Source organism: Bufo gargarizans, chromosome 8 (assembly GCF_014858855.1).
Source record: "Bufo gargarizans isolate SCDJY-AF-19 chromosome 8, ASM1485885v1, whole genome shotgun sequence".
In the NCBI taxonomy this organism is placed as follows: domain Eukaryota; kingdom Metazoa; phylum Chordata; class Amphibia; order Anura; family Bufonidae; genus Bufo; species Bufo gargarizans.
In genome coordinates, this window is record NC_058087.1 from 41,963,762 (window position 1) to 41,985,504 (window position 21,743).

At 44.3% G+C, this 21,743-nt stretch overlaps 1 protein-coding gene across 1 annotated transcript in view; it reads right to left on the minus strand.

Annotated features, from left to right (window-relative positions):
- The window catches only part of SESTD1 (SEC14 and spectrin domain containing 1), a 127,073-nt gene that overhangs the window by 35,631 nt on the left and 69,699 nt on the right, over positions 1–21,743 (minus strand). Inside the window, exons 5-8 of the mRNA XM_044303188.1 lie at positions 18,928–19,041; positions 8,342–8,455; positions 3,734–3,831; positions 2,010–2,065 (exon numbers count right to left, since the gene is read on the minus strand). Coding sequence (XP_044159123.1) covers positions 2,010–2,065; positions 3,734–3,831; positions 8,342–8,455; positions 18,928–19,041 — 382 coding nt within the window. The remainder of the gene's footprint in view (positions 1–2,009; positions 2,066–3,733; positions 3,832–8,341; positions 8,456–18,927; positions 19,042–21,743) is intronic.

Genomic DNA, 21,743 nt, shown 5'->3' on the forward strand with positions numbered 1-21,743 from the left:
GTTCAGGATGCGTTCAGTAAAACTCGCACTATTTTGCAAGCAAGTTCAGGCAGTTTTGTCTGCGATTGCGTTTAGTTGTTCAGTTTTTTCTGCGCGGGTGCAATGCGTTTTGATGCGTTTTTCACGCCCGTGATAAAAAACTGAAGGTTTACAAACAACATCTCTTAGCAACCATCAGTGAAAAACGCATCGCACCCGCACTTGCTTGCGGATGCAATGCGTTTTTCACGCAGCCCCATTCACTTCTATGGGGCCAGGGCTGCGTGAAAAACGCTGAATATAGAACATGCTGCGATTTTCACGCAACGCAGAACTGATGCGGGAAAAACAATATTGGGGTTTGATAACCCCTTTAATCCTATTTTTACTGGAAAATTCCCAGTGATGAGCAGATCCTATGCATTGCTTAAAGGAGCGCGCTCAATGTACAGTATTTCCAGACAGTCCCTTTAACAATCCCTTTAACAACCATAAGAAGTGTAGTTAAATATATACCGATTCCTCTATGGAAACTTAAAGCGGGAACATTCTGGTGCCTGCAGCTTTCCATATGGAACAGCAATGCAGAGTTGATGATCAGCAGAAAGCGGATGCGGCAGAGCTCAGCCAGTCGTACCAGTAAATATAGGTCCGTGAGTCATTCCTATCCGCAGCGATAAATTCTTTTCATATATTTCTGGGTTCTAGGAGCTCTGAATTGGTAGGTCGGAGCTTTTGATTTTGCTGAGAATTGTACTTTTTGTCTTCCTAATCGTTCCACCTTTATAGAGGCACAAACTGTACGGCTCGCTTTACATACTGACACAGTGTGAGAATACGTCATTAGAACTAGACATCTACAGAACATTCTGTACTCTTAGATTTATTAACTTATTATAGCCATGCTTATATTCAGTGGATATTTCCAATATGGATTTAAAGAGGACCTGTCCCACTCCTGCCATGCCTGTTTTAATAGCTTCATGCATTCCCCATGTAATAACAATTCTGGAACATCTGTTCTTATGGCTCTATGTTGTGCCATTTATTTATTATTTCTACTAGAAGTTATGAATGACTTACTAGCAGTCTGCTGTAAGGGTACAGAGGGGAGGTAACCAGTTGGGGGTGTGTACCTGCACAGTCTGAACATGGCAGCACTGATTGGATAGTCAGTCTGTGCAGGGACACACCTCCAACTGGTTACCACCCCTCTGTAACCTTACTGCAGACTGCTAGCAATCCATTCATAACTTCTAGCAGGAATTATAAAGGAATGGCACAACACAGAGCCATAAGAATAGATGCTCCAGAATCGTTATAACATGGAGAATGCATGAAGCTATTAAAACAGGCATGTCAGGAGCGGTGAAAGGTCCTCTTTAAAGGGGTTGTTTGAGATAATAAAAATCTCAACAGTGGGGTAAAGGGGTTTGCCCATGTGTGACATTGATGGCACCTAACTAGGATAGGCCACCAATGTCAGGTAGGTGAGGGTCCCACCTCTGTGACTCATTCCTATTTACGCGCAGTATGCACTCCATTAATCGCTATGGGAGTTCTGAAAATAGTCGGGAGTCTCATATGAGTGGATGGAGAGCATGAGGTACAAGCGTGGCCACCTCTCCATTCACAACTATGCGACTGCCAGAAATAGGGGGCTAGCACTCGGCTATTTTCAGAACTTCTTCAATGGAGGGTGGCCACGCATGCTTGGTGGCTCTCTGTTCACTTACGGTGTCCCGTTGTGGAGAGAGGAGCAGGTCTCAGAGGTGGGACCTGTACCTATATGACACTGGTGGCATATCCTAGCGATATGTTATCAATATCCTAGATGAGAATAGCACTTTAAAAAAAAAAAAAAAAACATATACTCACCATTTACTCCAGCGCTGTTCCTGGCTGCACCCCTCCCACTGCAGCGTGTGAATGGGGAATGTAAAATCCCACTCATATTCAGTGCATTGTACTACAGAGCTCATAACGTTATTACATGTACGGCTCATGGCTTCCAGTATAACACACCTTACCTGTTTGTAGAACAGTTTCTGGATCAACAGAAGGAAGGTAATTGAAATCCATTGACCTTAAAATGAAAAGTAAAAATGTATTTTTATTGCAGTCAACACTTATATTTCCAATGGACTTTATAATTTAGGCTTTGGCTACACAGTGACTTTACGCTTTTTGCATCGCGAAAAACTCAGAGCAGCTTGTGACGCAAATAAAACCGAAATGGGTCGCGTTGTGACCTGCAAACTGCCACAATTACTGCTGCTACCTGCAAACAGAGGCATACCTAACCGCCATGCCACTGCTACAGGGCCTGCAATGAGAGGGGGCCAGCCCAACACTGAACTGTGACCACTACGTGCCTTTGCGAAAATAGCATTATATTTACCTGCTGCCACCACTAGGGGGAGTGTCTGCATACAGATTTTTACAGATCCCAATGAGTAGACAATGAGCCCACGTGCAGTGGTTCCACCTAATGATGAAGGCAGGCAGCAGGAATTTTTATATTTAACTCTTGTCTTTGCCAGAGACGGGATGTTTTGATTCGTCGTCTGACATTGCGGCAGCCAGTGATTGGCTGCAGCCAAGTCAAACTAACTGGATGTTGACATTGAGGGAGCCCAGCAGAGCATCGCAAGTCGGGAGGAGAAGCAGTGAGCTGGCACTGGGAAGGAGGCAACTAATCTTTCCTTTACAGGTCTGGGCAAATGTAGTGGTTCCAAATACACCCCCCCCCCCCCCCCCCCCCCCCCCCCCAACCAATTTTTGCACAAACCCTTTAAAAGCAGTTGTCTCACTTCAGCAAGTGACATTTATCATGTAGAGAAAGTTAATACAAGGCACTTACTAATGTATTCTGATTCTCCATATTGCCTCCTTTACTGGCTTGATTCATTTTTCCCATCACATTATACACTGCTCGTATCCATTTATTACGACCACCCTGCAATCCAGCAGTGGTGGTCACGCTTGCACACTATAGGTAAAAAGTCGGCCCCTCTGGTGGCCGGGACCGCATGAGTGCTTTGTCCTAGTGTGCAAGTACGACCACCACTGCTGAATTGCAGGGTGGTCGTAACCATGGAAACGAGCAGTGTATAATGTGTTCCAAAAATGAATCAAGCCAGAAAAGGAGGAAATATGGATAATCACAATACATTAGTAAGTTCCTGGTATTAACTTTCTCTACATGATAAATGCCACTTGCTGAAGTGAGACAACCCCTTTCCTCATGCACAAGAACGTATTTTCTTTCCGTGTCCGTTCAGGTTTTTTTCGGACCGTATGCGGAACCATTCATTTCAATGGGTCCACAAAAAGAAAGGAAGGTACTCCGTGTGCATTCAGTTTCCATATGTCCATATTTCCGTTCTGCAAAAAAATTTAACATGTCCTATTATTGTCCGCATTACGGACAAGGATAGGACTGTTCTATTAAGGGCCAGCTGTTCCGGTCCACAAAATACAGAATGCACGCGGACTTCATCCGTATTTTTTGCGGACCTCAAAATAGATACGGTCGCGTGCATGAGGCCTTAAGTCTGCCACTGTTTTGAGAAAATTAAGGGTGGTAGATGCTGTAGGGATGTGCATTTCGTTACTGAATAACCATACAAAGCTCTTCACGCTCTTGCTCGGCTGGTTTCTGAAGGCAGGCAGCGCACATAGCTTTAATAATGGGATTATGATGATAGCGCCACGCAGCACAAGTAACGTACAATCAGCTTGTTTCACAAACCTGTCTTTCTCGTTCTGATTTCCCTTATCACTGCCATTGTTGATAACAGCCAGCTCGTCCAAAAGCGATGTCGACTCTTTTGTGAACTTCTCAAATACCTGCAATGCAGAGGCAAAAACATCATCCCGTACAATGGAGGAAGAACTTCCATTAGGTTTTGGCAGAAGGAATACAAATTGCACATTATAAGGTACAGAAAGTAATGAAGAACAACACCCAGGACTGGGTGAAAATAAAGGCTGCCAGATATGCACAATTCATCTGTTACAGACAAAATTAAAGGGGCTTGTCTGCTATTAGAATAAAAATAAAAAATAAATTAAAAAAAAAAGGGATCTCTCCCAGGATGCCTCTGGTATTGCATCTTGTCCATGTTCCAGTAAAGTGGTCTGAGATGCAACAATGGCAGATAGGAGTGGTGCGGTTTCTTATTTAAAAAAAAATTCTAGGGCTGCATTCCTGCGCTGCATTTTTTCTTATATGTTTTTTACAGTCTTTTTAACTTCTATTTAGTCCACATTAAGGACTGCACACGGCCGGTATCCATGTTTTGCGGACCGCAAAAAACAACGACGATCATGTGCATGAGCGCTTATACAGAGAAATCCCTAATAAGATCACCCAAATAACTACTGAGACTAAAAAGAGCAGAGATTAAAAAAAGAATTTACTGAATCTTTTCCGATCAGCTCCTCCTGCTCTATAACACGCTGCCTGCAGACTGCACTCTCGTGGTGACAGGTTCGCTTCAACAGAATCATGCAAGTGGCATCCAGATGTCAGTGTGATCCCAGCAGCAGTCACGAAGACAGATGGTTTCGGACTACCGCTTCTTCCAGGTGGCAATATGGAGGAGTAACAGTAGTCTAAAATTGCGCTGATGCCTTTAATTAGACATCTATATATACATTTATATATTTATACATCGCAGGAGCAGCACAACAAAAGTTCCCCAAAAAAGTATAAGGAGTGCCAGCAGATATCGACAAAATCACCTGGATACAACAAAGAAGAAGTTCCACGGCACCTCCTTATGGTAAAAGAAATGTGTCCTTTATTCACTCATGCAACGATCAGTCCACTTGCTGGGACTTTTTTCAAGCTTTAAAAAAGTCCCAGCAAGTGGACTGAAACATGGCATGGGTGAATAAAAGGACACATTTCTTTTACCATATGGAGGTGCCGTGGAACTTCTTCTTTGAGATTATATATTGTGGCAATGTGAATAGTGATGTGTTCGATGAAGCCCTCGAAGGGGTGTATAGTCCAGGAAGATGGCGCTGGCTTAAGCAAACCTAGTTGCTGAAGCTATTTTCTTTATTTGTTCAGGGCTGGATTTTATTGGATTTGGATGGTAGGTTTGGCAGTGGGGCCTCCCAATCCACCCACTTATTCCAGGTTATGTTTTCCTCTCACTTGAGGCAATCGCAGGTGAGGCCTGCTGGAATCAGGCCAACATAAAGCACCTCCCAGTGTGCCAGTCTGGGGAAGGAGAGTGTTTGTGAAGCAGAGTCCTGCGGAGGCTCTGGGTGGTCTCAGTCACGAGGGCTGAGGGGCCACAAGGCTATGTGACGCCCGATACCTTCCTTGGCTAGACTATTTGGTTGAGTAAAGCTGGACAGAGTTGCAGTTGTGAACTGTGCCCTAGAAGTGAGGTAAGAACCGTTTTATATATGTTAAGCCTCATGCACACGACCGTTTTGGTCTGCATCCGAGCCGCCGTTTTGGCGGCTTGGATGTGGACCCATTCACTTCAATGGGGCTGCAAAAGATGCGGACAGCACTCCGAAAATATAACATGTGCTATTCTTGTCCGCACTTTGCGGATGAGAATAGGCATTTATATTAAAGGCTGTCCATGCAGTTCCGCAAATTGCGGAACACGCACGGATGCCATCCATGTTTTGCGGACCACAAAACACACCACAGTCGTGTGCATGAGGTCTTAGCCAGAGCCCAGCCGGGCAGGCATTATTTTGATTGTGTATGTAGGAACCGCAACTGATCCAGTGCCTGATAACTGGACTATCCTGTATGAGAAAAGTGCTAAAATAAATACACAGTTTGGACATGAAAATCCGTTGTCTGGCAAGATGGCTGTGAGTGTGACCCCCTGAAAAGAGACGATCCCTTACAAGATTGTGTATACAGTCAGGTCCATAAATATTGTGACATCAACACAATTCTAACATTTTTGGCTCTATACACCACCACAATGGATTTGAAATTAAACTAACAAGATGTGCTTTAACTGCAGACTGTCAGCTTTAATTTGAGGGTATTTACATCCAAATCATGTGAACGGTGTAGGAATTACAACAGTTTGCATATGCGCCTCCCACTTGTTAAGGGACCAAAAGTAATGGGACAAAATAATAATCATAAATTTAACTTTCACTTTTTAATACTTGGTTGCGAATCCTTTGCAGTCAATTACAGCCTGAAGTCTGGAATGCATAGACATCACCAGACGCTGGGTTTCATCCCTGGTGATGCTCTGCCAGGCCTCTACTGCAACTGTCTTCAGTTCCTGCTTGTTCTTGGGGCATTTTCCCTTTAGTTTTGTCTTCAGCAAGTGAAATGCATGCTTAATCGGATTCAGGTCCGGTGATTGACTTGGCCATTGCATAACATTCCACTTCTTTCCCTTAAAAACCTTTGGTTGCTTTTGCAGTATGCTTTGGGTCATTGTCCATCTGCACTGTGAAGCGCCATCCAATGAGTTCTAAAGCATTTGGCTGAATATGAGCAGATAATATTGCCCGAAACACTTCAGAATTCATACTGCTGCTTTTGTCAGCAGTCACATCATCAATAAATACAAGAGAACCAGTTCCATTGGCAGCCATACATGCTCACGCCATGACACTACCACCACCATGCTTCACTGATGAGGTGGTATGCTTAGGATCATGAGCAGTTCCTTTCCTTCTCCATACTCTTCTCTTCCCATTACTCTGGTACAAGTTGATCTTGGTCTCATCTGTCCATAGGGTGTTGTTCCAGAACTGTGAAGGCTTTTTTAGATGTCGTTTGGCAAACTCTAATCTGGCCTTCCTGTTTTTGAGGCTCACTAATGGTTTACATCTTGTGGTGAACCCTCTGTATTTACTCTGGTGAAGTCTTCTCTTGATTGTTGACTTTGACACACATACACCTACCTCCTGGAGAGTGTTCTTGATCTGGCCAACTGTTGTGAAGGGTGTTTTCTTCACCAGGGAAAAAATTCTTCAGTCATCCACCACAGTTGTTTTCCATGGTCTTCCGGGTCTTTTGGTGTTGCTGAGCTCACTGATGCGCTCCTTCTTTTTAAGAATGTTCCAAACAGTGGTTTTGACCACGCCTAAAGTTTTTGCTATCTCTCTGATGGGTTTGTTTTGTTTTTTCAGCCTAATGATGGCTTGCTTCACTGATAGTGACAGCTCTTTGGATCTCATCTTGAGAGTTGACAGCAACAGATTCCAAATGCAAATAGCAGACTGGAAATGAACTCTGGACCTTTTATCTGCTCATTGTAATTGGGATAATGAGGGAATAACACAAACCTGGCCATGGAACAGCTGAGAAGCCAATTGTCCCATTACTTTTGGTCCCTTAACAAGTGGGAGTCACATATGCAAACTGTTGTAATTCCTTCACCGTTCACCTGGTTTGGATGTAAATAACCTCAAATTAAAGCTGACAGTCTGCAGTTAAAGCACATCTTGTTCGTTTCATTTCAAATCCATTGTGGTGGTGTATAGAGCGAAAAATGTTAGAATTGTGTCAATGTCCCAATATTTATGGACCTGACTGTATGTGATTAGGACAGGTTTTGTGTGTACTAATAGGATGGCGGCCATTTTGTTTCTCCTACTGATTGCTCTTTAGACAAAACAAGCCATTATAACTAATGAATGGTATTTAGGAATATATTTATAATGAAGTAATATTTAAGTATTTTTATTTTCTTAATTCCTGGAGAACCCCTTTAACTGTGACCTTCCCCCATTCCCTGCCCCTTTAACAGTGACCTCCACAGCAGCTTGACAATCGTCCAATCGAATTCCTTTTCTTACGGGGCATTATTTTTTTTAATTGACAGTATATAAAACCCCACAGAATTAGTATACACTTCAGGTCATGTGAGTTACATCAGCCTCTACAACAACGTTGGCTAAGCGTCGCAATCAAAATTATATTAACTCACACATAAGCTGTCTTATACGAAGAATGTCCTTTGTTGTCTATAACAACCAATCAGAGCTCATATTAATGACCTGTAGCAAATTAGAAGCTGAGCTGTGATTGGTTGCTATATGCAACCTGATGAAGAACCAGGCTGACTGCCACAACAGCCAACTGACAATGGCTCCTGTAGTTTGGTGGTTAGGTTACTAAGCGTATTCTTTGGCAAATAATTGTAAAGCGCGGGGTGAAAATTTCCACTCAAAACATAGTCTATGACATTCCCCGAGTCACAGGAGGCGGCTGTGCAAAATTTTGTGATTATAAATGTGACGGTGCGGATTCCTTTAGCGGACAAACATACATGCATACACTCAGCTTTATATATATCAGAGATAGTAATATGCTTGTAGAGTTTGTCATTTTCTGTTTATTACTTACTAGTCTTTTATTCAGCCAATCCATATGATCATAAGTAAGGCTTCCTCCAAATTCTTCTGTGAGCTGTGACGGTTCTATGTACCTCGTCAGCTTATTACCGGACACCAAGATAACCTAGAAAACAACATAACTGCAGTGACAAAATATAAGCTGGGCAGGTCCCTTTCTGAAGTGTTACATCAAGACGCATACTGCCTAAAAGGAAGCAAGAAAGAAAGACAAATCTAGCACACAAGGTCAAAAGCTAGCGGTTACACTGGTGAGGCTGGCCATAGACTTTAGATAGCGTTTGGCCAGTCGAGCATGTGTGACTGAGCGTGCTTGTGTTCTCAATAGGGACAGGGCAATAAGTCAGATGCTCTCCGCTGCTCTGTTTCTCAATGGTGCCCCCGCTCTCTCCATCTCCCAGTCCCGGAGCTGTACACATCCAGCTGGCTATGGGCATGGTCACGTGCGTTGCCCCATCCAAAAACGGACTTCAGTAGTGGTCACAGGCAGCACATCAACACTGAAATGGCGCATGTGACCATGCCCAAGCCAACTGGACGTAATCAGCACCCTGACCTTATGATGGAGACAGCAGGAGCAGCACGGAGGACCGGGGCGGCATGGAGCAGGCAAGTATGAACCTTTTGTTTCAGAGCTACGTTGCGGGCACTTAAAAAAAAAATATAATAATAAATATATATAATTCCCCCCAAAATACCCAGGCCCCTTATACAGGTTATACTCACTTCACTCCCTAATGTCACTCGCGATGTTAGGGAGCATTTTGATCTGCGCGAACAGGAGATGCAGCGGCGGCCATGCTGGTGCTGGGGGGGAGTGAGCGGGGGCGGGGCGAGCCAATTAGGGGCTTAGATTTCAGTTATCACAGGGGAGCCAATCAATCTACAATCACTGTAGAAAGTGTATGTAATCTTACGAGTTCAGGCTACTTTCACACTCGCGTTTGTTGTGGATCAGTCATGGATCTGCACAGACTGATCCGTACTGATAATACAACCGCATGCATCCGTTCAGAACGGATCCGTTTGTATTATCTGTAACATAGCCATAGCCGTTTTCTATAGTGCTATATTGTGTCAGTGAAAATTGATCCGTCCCCATTGACTTCCATTGTGTGTCAGGACGGATCAGTTCGCCTCCGCATCGTCAGGAGCGGAATGGAGGCAAACTGATGCATTCTGAGCGGATCCTTATCCATTCAGAATGCATTAGGGCAAAACTGATCCGTTTTGGACCGCGCGCGAGAGCCCTGAACGCATCCTACAAACAGAAACCAAAATGCCAGTGTGAGAGAAGCCTCAAATGTAACCTCTAAAGTTAATATGTAAATCTTTGTAAGCCCAAATACTGAATGTCACAATGCATGAATATTTCAGTTTTACAAATCTCTGGCTTTCAGCCATGGAATTTGATTAAAACCACAATATTGGATATGGATGGAAAGCCAATCCTTCATTCGCAAAAATATAATCTAAATTCAAATTAATTTTGTACTTTCACAGGCAGCTAGGTTTTACTTCTTAGGCTGTCCGGAACGGATACTGTCTTTTAACCATGAAGAAACATTTACATGACAGATCAAGAGATATAAATTACATGTGAAATAATTGGCTTCGAGAACAAAGTCGACAAAATTAGATAAAAGCCATGGTGTCAGTCGGCAGCAGATTACAGAATAAGCGGGTCTACGGACCGGCTGGATGAAAATGTCAGACACTGCTTAATAGATTTCCCCCGGCCTCCTCCTTCAGATAATAGAAAAGATGTTTTATACTATTATATCTCTATTTATGTAAAGTGTCTTCCAGAGAGAATGTAATATGCACAAGGCAAATACCTTTTTCATAGAGAACATCTGAGACAGACACTGTAATTCAAACATCTTAAAAAAGTCACTGTACGTTCACTTAACATTGCATATATCTCAGTAGTGCAGGCGAATATGAGACACTTTGTAATATATCAGAGAAAGATGCCTCGTGTTAGAGTTATCAACTATTCTCTCCTCTCCCCCTCATCTAAACTAATTGTGTGTGAAATCTGTCTCGTGAGACCAAGACTGACTGCCTGCTCACTAAAGGATCAGATTACAGGAAGTGTGTCATCAGAAAATTACCTATTGTTTAGATCAACTTTTTATGGTAAACATTTTCTTTTAGAATTTTTGGCGATTTGGTGAATTTTCCACACTCCAATCTATAGTTTAAAAATATCCTAAAATCCTACTGTTCGCACTGGGTTGAGACTTCCTGTGAGAGCAGCATTCCATTATGGAAGTGCTCATTAGTACCAGAGGACCGGGAAGCGGTAGACAGAGCGCACTGAAGGAGAGGAGTGGCGGCATCCAGGAGCAGGAGAGGTAAGTGGTTTATTTATTTTATTAAACATGAGGCGCTGGGGGCAAGCTAAGAGGCAATGGGGGCAACATGAGAGGCAATTGGGGGCTACAGAGGGCTGATATGAGGCAATAGGGGCTGCTGGGGTCCAATATGAGAGGCAGTGCTGGCTGATATGAGGTCTGAGGTCTGATGGGGGGGGGGGGGTCATTCACATGACTTGTTGGGGTCTTAACTTCGGGGGTCTGATTGGGGCTGTTAGCTGAGGTCTGATCTGAGGTGTAATGGAAAATATTTTTTTTCCTTATTGTCCTTCTCTAAAACCTAGGTGCGTCTTATAGGGCGAAAAAAAATACAGTATATAGAGGTGATATCGGTCATTGTAATCCTGTCTGAGATTATTAGATGCCTACTGAAAAGTTACCTGAACAGAACAAGACTTGACATATTATTAGGTCTACTGGTCAGTGTGAAAACTGCACAATTGAATGAATTTACTTTAAATATATATATTGATGGTAAATGAAATAAAATCACCAAAAAAAAATACAGTATGTTTAAGACAAGTGATTTAACCATGGGTCATTTTCTGATGACACTTTCCCTTTGCATCATTCCATGGAAGTCTATGGCTAGGGGAGGAGGGAGAAAGTACAGAGAGACCACACAGCACAGTCATGATTCAGCAGCTAATAGTAAGTGTTATATCTAGGGATGAGCGAATCGACTTCGGATGAAACATCCGAAGTCGATTCGCATAAAACTTTGTTTCCATACTGTATGGAGCGGACGCTCCGTACAGTATTAGAATGTATTGGCTCTGATGAGCCGAAATTATTGCTTCACGAAATCTCACGAGACTTTGCAAAATAACTTCAGAAATTGATTTATACTGTAAAAAAACATTTCCCGAACTCGGGTTCGGTTCCAAGGTACCACTATATGTATACTAAGAGATGGAGGAATCAAATTGATTTAAAAGTTACGCCCAGAGAGGGGCATGACGCAAGTGTAAAAATACAGGCATTCTTCTTACTATTTTCAACAAATGACTACTTTAGTTCCTCTACATCCAGGTCCAAACAACACGCCATATTTTTAGTGTAAGTATTTGGCTCATAGAGAAGAACCCTATGTTTTTTGCTTTAGAACTCACTGCAGTTAGTCACCATTTCTAAAAATTATCATTATTCAATAAATAAAGCTTTGGAAAAAAAAAAAAAAAACCACTAATAACCTACTCAAAGAGCAAAGCTATAAATTCTTTCAGAGCAAAGTAACATTTATTGCCGTTTATTAAATAAGAAAGAAAAGGCATTTTGGGGGATGGAATGCAAATGGCTGTGTGGAGGTGAAGTGCTATGGAATTAGTGTAATTTTGTCATAAAATGGCATTTATTACTCTAGCAACAGCATTCTGAAGGAAACTGGTGTAGTTATGAATGCGTCAGCTGGGGGAAGACAACTTCCTCCATTAGCTACATCACCCATGAATTACTTACCTTCCTTATGATCCATATACTTAAAGGGCTTGTCCAGGTTCAGAGCTGAACCCGGACATACCCCTATCTTCACCCAGGCAGCTCCGATGCTCTCCTTTGAATCGCGCAGGGCAAAGGCATTTTTCAGGAGATCCAGTGACGAACCGGCTCTCCTTAGGGCTGCCAGGCCAAGGCTTCCACCCAATAGTGTGCCCAGTGATGTCACTGGCACTGATGGGCGGGTTTTAGCACTGCCATACCCTGTAAAACGGCTAGGGCAGCGCTAAACACGACCCATCAGAAACAGTGACGCCCAGCAGTGTATTATTGTAAATAAAAAAGTCCTTGCCCTGCGCGATCCAGCGCAGGGCCAGGGAGCGCGTCAGAGAATGACATCCTCTGATGCTAACATCAGGGGGGCTGCCTGGCTGAAAATATGGGATCTGAACCCGGACAACCCCTTTAAAAAGTGAAAGGTGCACATATGGGCAGTCATTTGAGACTACACAGACAGTGCACTTGCCACCTCGGAAATCCTTGAATATCATGAAATGTAATGACTATTACAGGACTGTATGGATGGATAAGGATCCGCTCAGAATGCATTAGTTCGGCTCCGGTCAGTCTCCATTCTGCTTTGGAGGCAGACACCAAAATGCTGCTTGCAGCATTTTGGTGTCTGTCTGACAAAACTGAGCCAAACGGATCCGTCCTGACAAACAATGTAAGTCTATGGGAACGTATCCGTTTTCACTGACACAATCTGGCACAATAGAAAATGTTTTGGCTACGTTAAAGATAATACAAACTGATCCGTTCTGAACGGATGCATGCGGTTGTATTATCTGAAGGGATGCGTTTGTGCAGATCCATGACGGATCCGCACCAAACGCGAGTGTGAAAGTAGCCTTAGACCATATGTCCTTTCCTTCTGAGAGAAATGCATCTAGCTGTGCAGATGAAACAGAGAATAATATGGCTGAAATAGATACTAGGGAAGCCCCAAAAGGACACATTCCTGTCATCACAGTAGGCACATTATACTTTATTTTTAAAACTCAGGTACGCTTTAAGGTCAGCTTCACCCTTAGGCCTCATGCATACGACTGTGCAGTTTTTTTTTGCAAACCGCGAATCCGCAAAAAACGGAAGCCGCCTGTGTTGCCTTCCGCAATTTGCGGAACGGAACAGGCGCCGGCAATATAAATGCCTATTCTTGTCCGCAAAGTACCGGACAAGAATAGGACATGTTATATTTTTTTTTTAGCGGGGCCACGGAACGGAGCCACGGAGTGCTGTCCGCATCTTTTGCAGCCCCACTGAAGTGAATGGTTCCGCAAACAACGGACCCAAACAACGGTCGTGTGCATGAGGCCTTAGGATAAAGACCTGCATTTCTCCCTACCACCTTCATCATTAAAATATATATATATATATTTTTTTTTTTTAGACATTCTCCTAAATTAGAACATTTGCTTTATGTTGGAGCCAATTCCACACTGCAATAGTAATAAGGAACCAGTTATATGGATGCCTAGAATAGTGTGGGCATCTAGTAATCCCCACTTTCTGCTGCCCATAGACTCAATGGTCACTGTGCCACCTATAGGATCCCTTGCCAACAGGAAATACGGACAGGGCGTGGCTCGTTCAATAAAACAATGACTGCGTACCTCCGAACAAAGACCATCTCGGTCACATTGCAGGCAGGGAAACGCAAGTTACCCATTCCCAAAGGAATCATTGTCAAGTAGAATGGGGAAGCCTTTATTGAACTACGTTTCCAAGTCTTGCAGCCTCCTCTTATTACACTATATAGCCAGGGCCGTTTGAAGGAATTTGGGGGCCCCAAGCAAAATAGACATGGAGGCCCCCCTCCACACCTTACGCACGCAAAGCCTACAGGAACCACAGTATAGCCATACAGCTTAAATTCACCCACACTTTATATTAATAAAAAAGGAGGTTTACAGTGCAAATACTGCTGTTGCATTTAATGTGCATGAAATTTGAACAGTGCCATCCACAGATCCCCCTCCCCTAAACAGTCTCATCCACAGATCCCTCCCCCCCCCAAACAGTGCCATCCACAGATCCCCCTCCCCTAAACAGTCTCATCCACAGATCCCTCCCCCCCCCTAAACAGTGCCATCCACAGATCCCCCCTCCCCTAAACAGTGCCATCCACAGATCCCCCCCCCCTAAACAGTGCCATCCACAGATCCCTCCTCCCCTAAACAGTGCCACCCACAGATCCCCCCTCCCCTAAACAGTGCCATCCACAGATCTCCCCCCTAAACAGTGCCATCCACAGATCCCCCCCTAAACAATGCCATCCACAGATCCCCCCTAAACAGTGCCTTCCACAGATCCCCCCCTCCCCTAAACAGTTTAGGGGAGGGGGGGATCTGTGGATGGCACTGTTTAGGGGAGGGGGATCTGTGGATGGCACTGTAGGGGGATCTGTGGATGGCAGTGCCATCCACAGATCCCCGACGCTCACAGCAGTATATTTATAAACTAATCAGTAACTACTTTAACTTTAATCATTGCTCATTGCTGAGCTCTTTACTTGGATTATTTGGATATCTTACTTTGTCTTAGCTCCGGTAACAGCAGGCAGTGCAGGCGGTGCTCACTCACTGACGTCACGCGCCTGCACCGCCTAGTGGGAGGAGCAGGCGCGTGACGTCGGTCAGTGAGTGAGCGCCGCCCCCCGCCCCCCGCACTGCCTGCTATTACCGGAGCTAAGACAAAGTAAGATATCCAAATAATCCAAGTAAAGAGCTCAGCAATGAGCAATGATTAAAGTTAAAGTAGTTACTGATTAGTTTATAAATATACTGCAGTGAGCGGCGTGGCCCTGTATATTCTAACCCCCAGGCAAGCGTCCCCGTCACCATGGGAAAGCCTGGGGGTTAGAATATACCATCGGATTTGAGTTTTTACGATCTCACTGAGCTCGTAAAACTCAGATCCGATGGTATATTCTAAACCGCAGGCAAGCGTCCCTGTCACCATGGGAACGCCTGGGGGTTAGAATATACCATCGGGCACCGGCTCTGCTTGGCCCCGGGCCAGCTCGGGGCCCCAACCAGCTCGGGGCCCCAAGCAATTGCTTGTTTTGCCTGTTGGGTAGCGACGGGCCTGTATATAGCCAATATATAGTGCCAATGCTTCGTCGCGAAAAGTGTCATTATATAGGACTCTGTGGGGTCTTAATACTGCTGTGTAAAGACGCTTTACCGTCTCCATATCCCTGGTTACTGGTGCATATTGGGGAATCTTATATTGTAATACATGCAAATCATACTTCAGTTACTGATGGACTGAACTGCCACTTCCAGTCTCATGGGGGCTATGAAAAATACACAATGCCCGCTGTCGGGTTTATGGCTGGTACATTTGCACGGCTGTGTTTGTTTGCATTGATTTGCTGTAATATAACGGTGATCCTTGTGAAAACAAGAGGCAGGCATCAGATGAGCTATAACAGCTCCAGGGATTTCATTTCCAATTTCTGCACTTTACAGCCAACACAAAATATAGGAGTCAGGGCTGCTGCATAAACATGCGGCTCCGGCGATTGAAATTAGAAACAGGCTTCGAGTACGAAAACGGGAAGGAAAGAGGAGTCACGCGGAAAAATAAAATGATTTCTACAGAACTGAAATACCAATAACGCTAAACTGCTGTAAAGGAACTGTGTCAAATATAATGAACGGGGTAAGGAAAGGTAATAAACGTACGATCGTTGGGGTCCTAACAGTCCGGTTTCCTGTCCGGCCCAAGGCCTGGACGGCGCTGGGGTGACCTCCTTTTCTGTGGCTCCCTGTCCGGCACAAGGCCTTGCACTGAACGTGAGCTGTAGGCCCAAACTGACTGACTGAGGCTTCTCTAACACCCTCTTAAAGGAAAAGGGGTCACCAAACATGTTTTCTGCCAGTTAAAAACCAGATAGTAACAGAAATCCTTTTTTTCTAGTCTTTTTTAATTTTCTGATTACCTATTTTTTTTATTCTGTTTCTAGAACATGATTATGGAGGCGGCCATCTTGCCTGAGCTGTTCTTAACAGCATTTAGGCTACTTTCACACTAGCGTTCGATCGGATCCGTTCTGAACGGATCCGATCATAATAATGCAGACGGAGGCTCCGTTCAGAACGGATCCATCTGCATTATTTTAGCATATTACAGCTAAGTGTGAAAATAGCCTCGGACGGATCCGTTCAGACTTTCAATGTAAAGTCAATGGGGGACGGATCCGCCTGAAGATTGAGCCATATTGTGGCATCTTCAAACTGATCCATCCCCATTGACTTACATTGTAAGTCTGGACGGATCCGTACGCCTCCGCACGGCCAGGCGGACACCCGAACGCTGCAAGCAGCGTTCAGCTGTCCGCCTGTCCGTGCGGAGGCGGGCGGAGCGGAGGCTGAACGCCGCCAGACTGATGCAGTCTGAGCGGATCCGCTCCATTCAGACTGCATCAGGGCTGGACGGAGGCGTTCGGGTCCGCTCGTGAGCCCCTTCAAACGGAGCTCACGAGCGGACACCCGAACGCTAGTGTGAAAGTAGCCTTACACTCCATTAAAGAATTACTTTATGGCAGCTAATGGTCAGGAGGGGACCTCATTGACGTCTATGGGAGAGTTTTCTAGGCGTGCTCTGTGACCTGTGCAGAGACCATTGTACAGGGAAGGAATAGATGAGCTCTGACAATCACCTGTTGTGAATGATGGATCCTGTCTTGTCTGCCATTCTAATCCTGCCTGTAATGATATCGCCTATGTGTATAGATAAGCAGATAACTGCAGTAAAGTGATCTGTACAGAGCAAGAAGCGGCGCCTATCATTAGGCTTAGTGCCCAGTGTGAAAACTGCAGGATTTTATAGTTAATACAATTGAAAGTCAATGGGGACGGATCAGTTTTCTATTGCGTCAGAGAAAACGGATCCGTCCCCAGTGACTTACATTGTGTGTCAGGACGGATCAGTCTTGCTCCGCACCACATCGCAGACAGAAAAACACTGCTTGCAGCGTTATTCTGTTCATGACGGGAGCGCAACCAAATGGAACGGAATCCATTTTGGTGCACTCCGTTTCGTTCAGTTTTGTCCCCATCGAAAATGAATGGATACAAATGGATACACTGTATGCGCCGTCTCCTCATACAGCTGATTGGCGGGGGTGCCGGGTGTTGGACCCTCGCTGATCTGATATTGATTACCTATCCTGAGTAAAAGCCCGGAAAAGACCTTTAAATGGATGGGCTACATCGATCGATTGACTTCACTGCTCTTGTGTGTGTTGGGGCCAAACACATAAATACGATAAACTGATGGACTTCTTATCTTTGTCCAACAAACATCATCAACAACAACAACAATAATAATAATAATAATAATACATAACCCGAAAAACTAAATGCTGATTCTCTGTGTCCTGACCCTTTGCCTGATGCCCATTCCAGTAACCTTTGTCATAAGCCATGACTGCCAAAGCATTGTGGGATCCAGAATATTTTCTACCCTGGTGCACGCAGCAGACCTAAAAAGGATGTTTTTATAACTAGATCTACCAAATAAACTGGACATGTATTGTGTTACAAAGTTCACGGCCCTTCAGAGTAAGACATTATTCATAGCCACCAAAAGCATGACTATGAGTGAATGGTGTCATTCACTGTATGTCGTACCGGTGACTACGATGCAGCAGGGCGCCCGTGTCTTCTGTTCAGTGCTTGCTGAATTCAAATGAAATACTTAACCGGGCATATATACCAGAAGGGAAATTGCTCTCCTACCAAGGATGATCGGTGAATCTAATCTTATCGCTGGCTCTGCTTCAACTTATGTTTTTTGTTTAGTTTTTTTTCCAATCAGGTTTTCATTGTTCATTAATGGACAGCATTGTACCCTTTAAAATCCACATAGTATACTTTTATATTATTTTTTTTTACAGTGAGACCCTAAGGGCGCCGTATCCCACTGTATGCCTAAACAGAGGGATATGTTGCAGGCCTCAATGCCATGTACATAAAAGGGAGCTTTACCCCGCATAGGCGTCAAACCAAGGTCATTAGCATGACGTGACAAGGGTTTTATTGCCATGATAGAAAGTTTTGGGAAAATTATTATATCCATCCAGTAGTTTCTTTCTCCCCAGTATGCTTCCCCCCCCCCCCCCCCCCCGATGTACCCATCTTCTGCCTGGTACAGCAATGCGCCCTCTGTTGGCAGCCTATTGTGAACTGCTGTATGTTCTGGCAGTCCGTGCGGCTAAACGGAGATCTATAACGAATCTATGAGCTACCGTAAATTTTAGCTTCATTTTGCGCCAGAAAACTGGCATTGAGGATAAAATGTATCACGGCTGTTGGTCATGCCCCCTTCCAGTCCTTGCAATGCCCCTCTAGGAAAAGTGTCGAGGGTGACCTAAAAACCTGGAGATGCAACTAGTTTATAAAAAGTCGCAAGCGTATATATTGCAACTTTTTTTAGGTGCAAGGGAGATGACAATGCTCCCCCATTGTGCTATCCTTAGAGGGGGGTGGGTGTGAGATCCCTGCAGGAAGAGATGGAGCTGGATGTTGTCAGAGACAACTTACTTGGCGCTGGTTGGAAACGTCAAACGCATGTGATGGGAAGAAGGGAAAACCCGGTTGACCAAGTTTTGTCCGGCAAGTAAAAGAGCTACACTTTCTTTCAACCCATGGTGACGACTTCCCAGACAAAAACTTAGTCCCAGCGTTCTTACCTCAAAACCAAGGCGATCTTTCTCCTTCCAAAAGCAGAAATGTGTGACTTTCTTGTCCCAGAACTCATCTGGCTTCACCACACAAACCAGGGACACTTCGGCAGGAACCACATTCTGTAAATGAAACGCAAAAATAATGAAATATGCAGTACATAAGAGTCTACAGATAACAACAACCCATAAGGACTCCAAATGTTGTGAAACTATAACTCCCAGCATACGCACTTGCTCAGTTGCTCTTTTAACTCCCATAGCAGTGAACATATTGCATTCTGGGACTTGTAGTTTCAGAAGAGCCAGAATAAATGGGGCTGAGCTGTAATACCAAGCACTGCCACTATATAATGTACGGCGCTGAGCTTGGCAAGCTGTGAAGAGGCATCGGCGCTCCGGTCTCTCCAAACAGCTGGATCGGTGGTGGTCTCGGGTGTCTAACCCCTACCGATAAGATACAGAAAACCTATCCTGAGGATAGGTCATCGGTATAAAAAGGTTGAAACCCCCCTTTAATGATTACAAACCTGTATTTACTTCTGTGTACCTTTACAAACGTGCACAGTATTGTATATTTTATTCATAAACCTAAAAATATGGATTTATCACTATTTCCCCTTGAAAAAGGATTCCAGGCCCTAAATAAACTTCCAGAAGCTACTTATCGCATTCAGTGGAGCAGACGACAGATTTTTCCTCCAAATCGAAATCTGACGGATGAAGTCGAAAAAAAAAAACAACTGAATATCTGATGGGAAGGAAGCACAAAGCTCTGACTGTTCCCTGCAGTTCGCATTTCAATCCATAATTCAGTGCCTTCAGCTGGTAACAAAATACAGGGCTGAACTTTACACCGGCCTATATCAATCACTGCGCTTTCTGAAGCGCGCAATGCGAGATACCAAGAACAGAAATCCGGTACAAGTGACTGCCCGCTCAGGCTATGCTACACTGAATTCAGGAACCGTGCCATTGGATTGTCCAAGGTGCTGATTATTTTTAGATAGGTTCTCCAACAATAAGATGACCACCGTGGCACCTCTGCCGATCAGCCTCCAGCTGTACGGCTGGGTGCCACATCACCGTTTGTTTTCCTTTTTCTGTCAGAAGAACAGGAAAAAAAAATCCAAAGATCCTGTAAGAAAAAAATAAAAATAAAAATATATGCCTGCAGCACTTTTTTTTCCGCCTAAAAAAAAAGAAAAACAAATCTCAGATGGAAATCGCCAAATGTACATAATGGATGCAACAGGATCCTGGACCCCGTTCTTCTGACGGTGATGTGAAATCAGCGTAAGAGAGTCCTGCAGTGTGTGCTCAATTTCCCTGCAGTGCCACCCCTGGGGAAATGGAGCATTGCACAGTTCCTACTGAAATCAATGTGCTGTCTATGCAATATATGGAGGTGTTAGGTCCGGGGCTAGGCGCTAACGTCAGTTACAGGACATTTGACAAGATGCTTCTCCTTACGGTCGGGTTAAATCTGACAATCTGGTTGCTAGGGATACATTACCTAACAACCACAACACTTTATCAGGCAGTATGTCTCAACCTGATGTAAAGGAGAATTATTACTCAACTGGGGTGGGGGAGGGGAATTGGTGAAGAAACTTAAAGGGGTTCTCCGGGATTTACACATTGATGACCTACACTCAGGATAGGCCTCCCGGGGATCCAAGAGTCGGACCTCCGCCGATCAGCTGTAAGAAGAGGCCGCCGCACTCCGTGAACGCTTAGGCCTCTTCCTAGGCCATGTGACATCGCGTCCATCGGTCACATGTCCTAGGCGCAGCTCAGACCCATTCAAGTGAATGGGGCTGGGCTGCAATACAAAGCACAGCCACTATCCAATGTATGGCCCTGTGCTTGGTAAGCTGTGATGAGGCTGCTGTGCTCACGGGAGCGCCATTGCCTCCTCAAACAGCTGAGCGGCGGGGGTACCAGGAGACAGACTGCCTATCTCATATTGATGACCTATTTCAGGGATCAGCAACCTCCGACACTCCAGCTGTTGTGAAACTACAACTCCCAGCATGCTCCATTCACTTCTATGGGAGTTCTGAGAACAGCCAAGCAAGTGTGAATGCATGCGAGAAAAGGGAAAAATGACGAGAACCACGATGGATCCCATACAAATCAAAGGGGTCCCTCAGCTGCCATTGGGATCTGTCATAAGTTGTGGCTTTCATGATGAGAAGCCATGACATATTTTAATGTTGCACTAATACCACTTTTAATAAAGGTTTCTTAATGTTTTAAACTAAAGGTTATTCCAACAGTGATTTTAATGCTGTAATAAGTAAAATAATAAATAAAATCCCTTTAGACATAAAGCGCCTATAGCTTGGCACTCAGGCCCGTTCTACTCCCAGATTTCCGGTGGTACATTTATATGGCTTGGCTTTAAAATGAGCCCCATATGTTTTAGGGCATAACTTTAGTAGACTCATTGCTCATAAAGTATTTCTGTGATCGTTAAATTAACGAGCACTCTGGATTACAGGAACTCATAAAGCTGTCACACATAAGAGCGGCTGAATGGCGTTTTCTCTTTGGTCATATATCCGTCCCGCGATTTATTACACAACTGTTATAAATATTTCAGTGCTGATAATTGGAATTAATTTAGTGCAGTCAATTTTTGTTAATTGGTTTTATTCATTTATGTTTTACCTGATGAATAGTGAACTCTTTCAATTTAGGTTCAATGGTCTTGGATTATGAACCCGGCTGTGGGCAATGACCATGGGATAAAAGCAGGTGATCACGCAGAATACGCAGAGTGGTAGTGCGCCAAGGGGTTTGTCCTGAACTGCCACGGT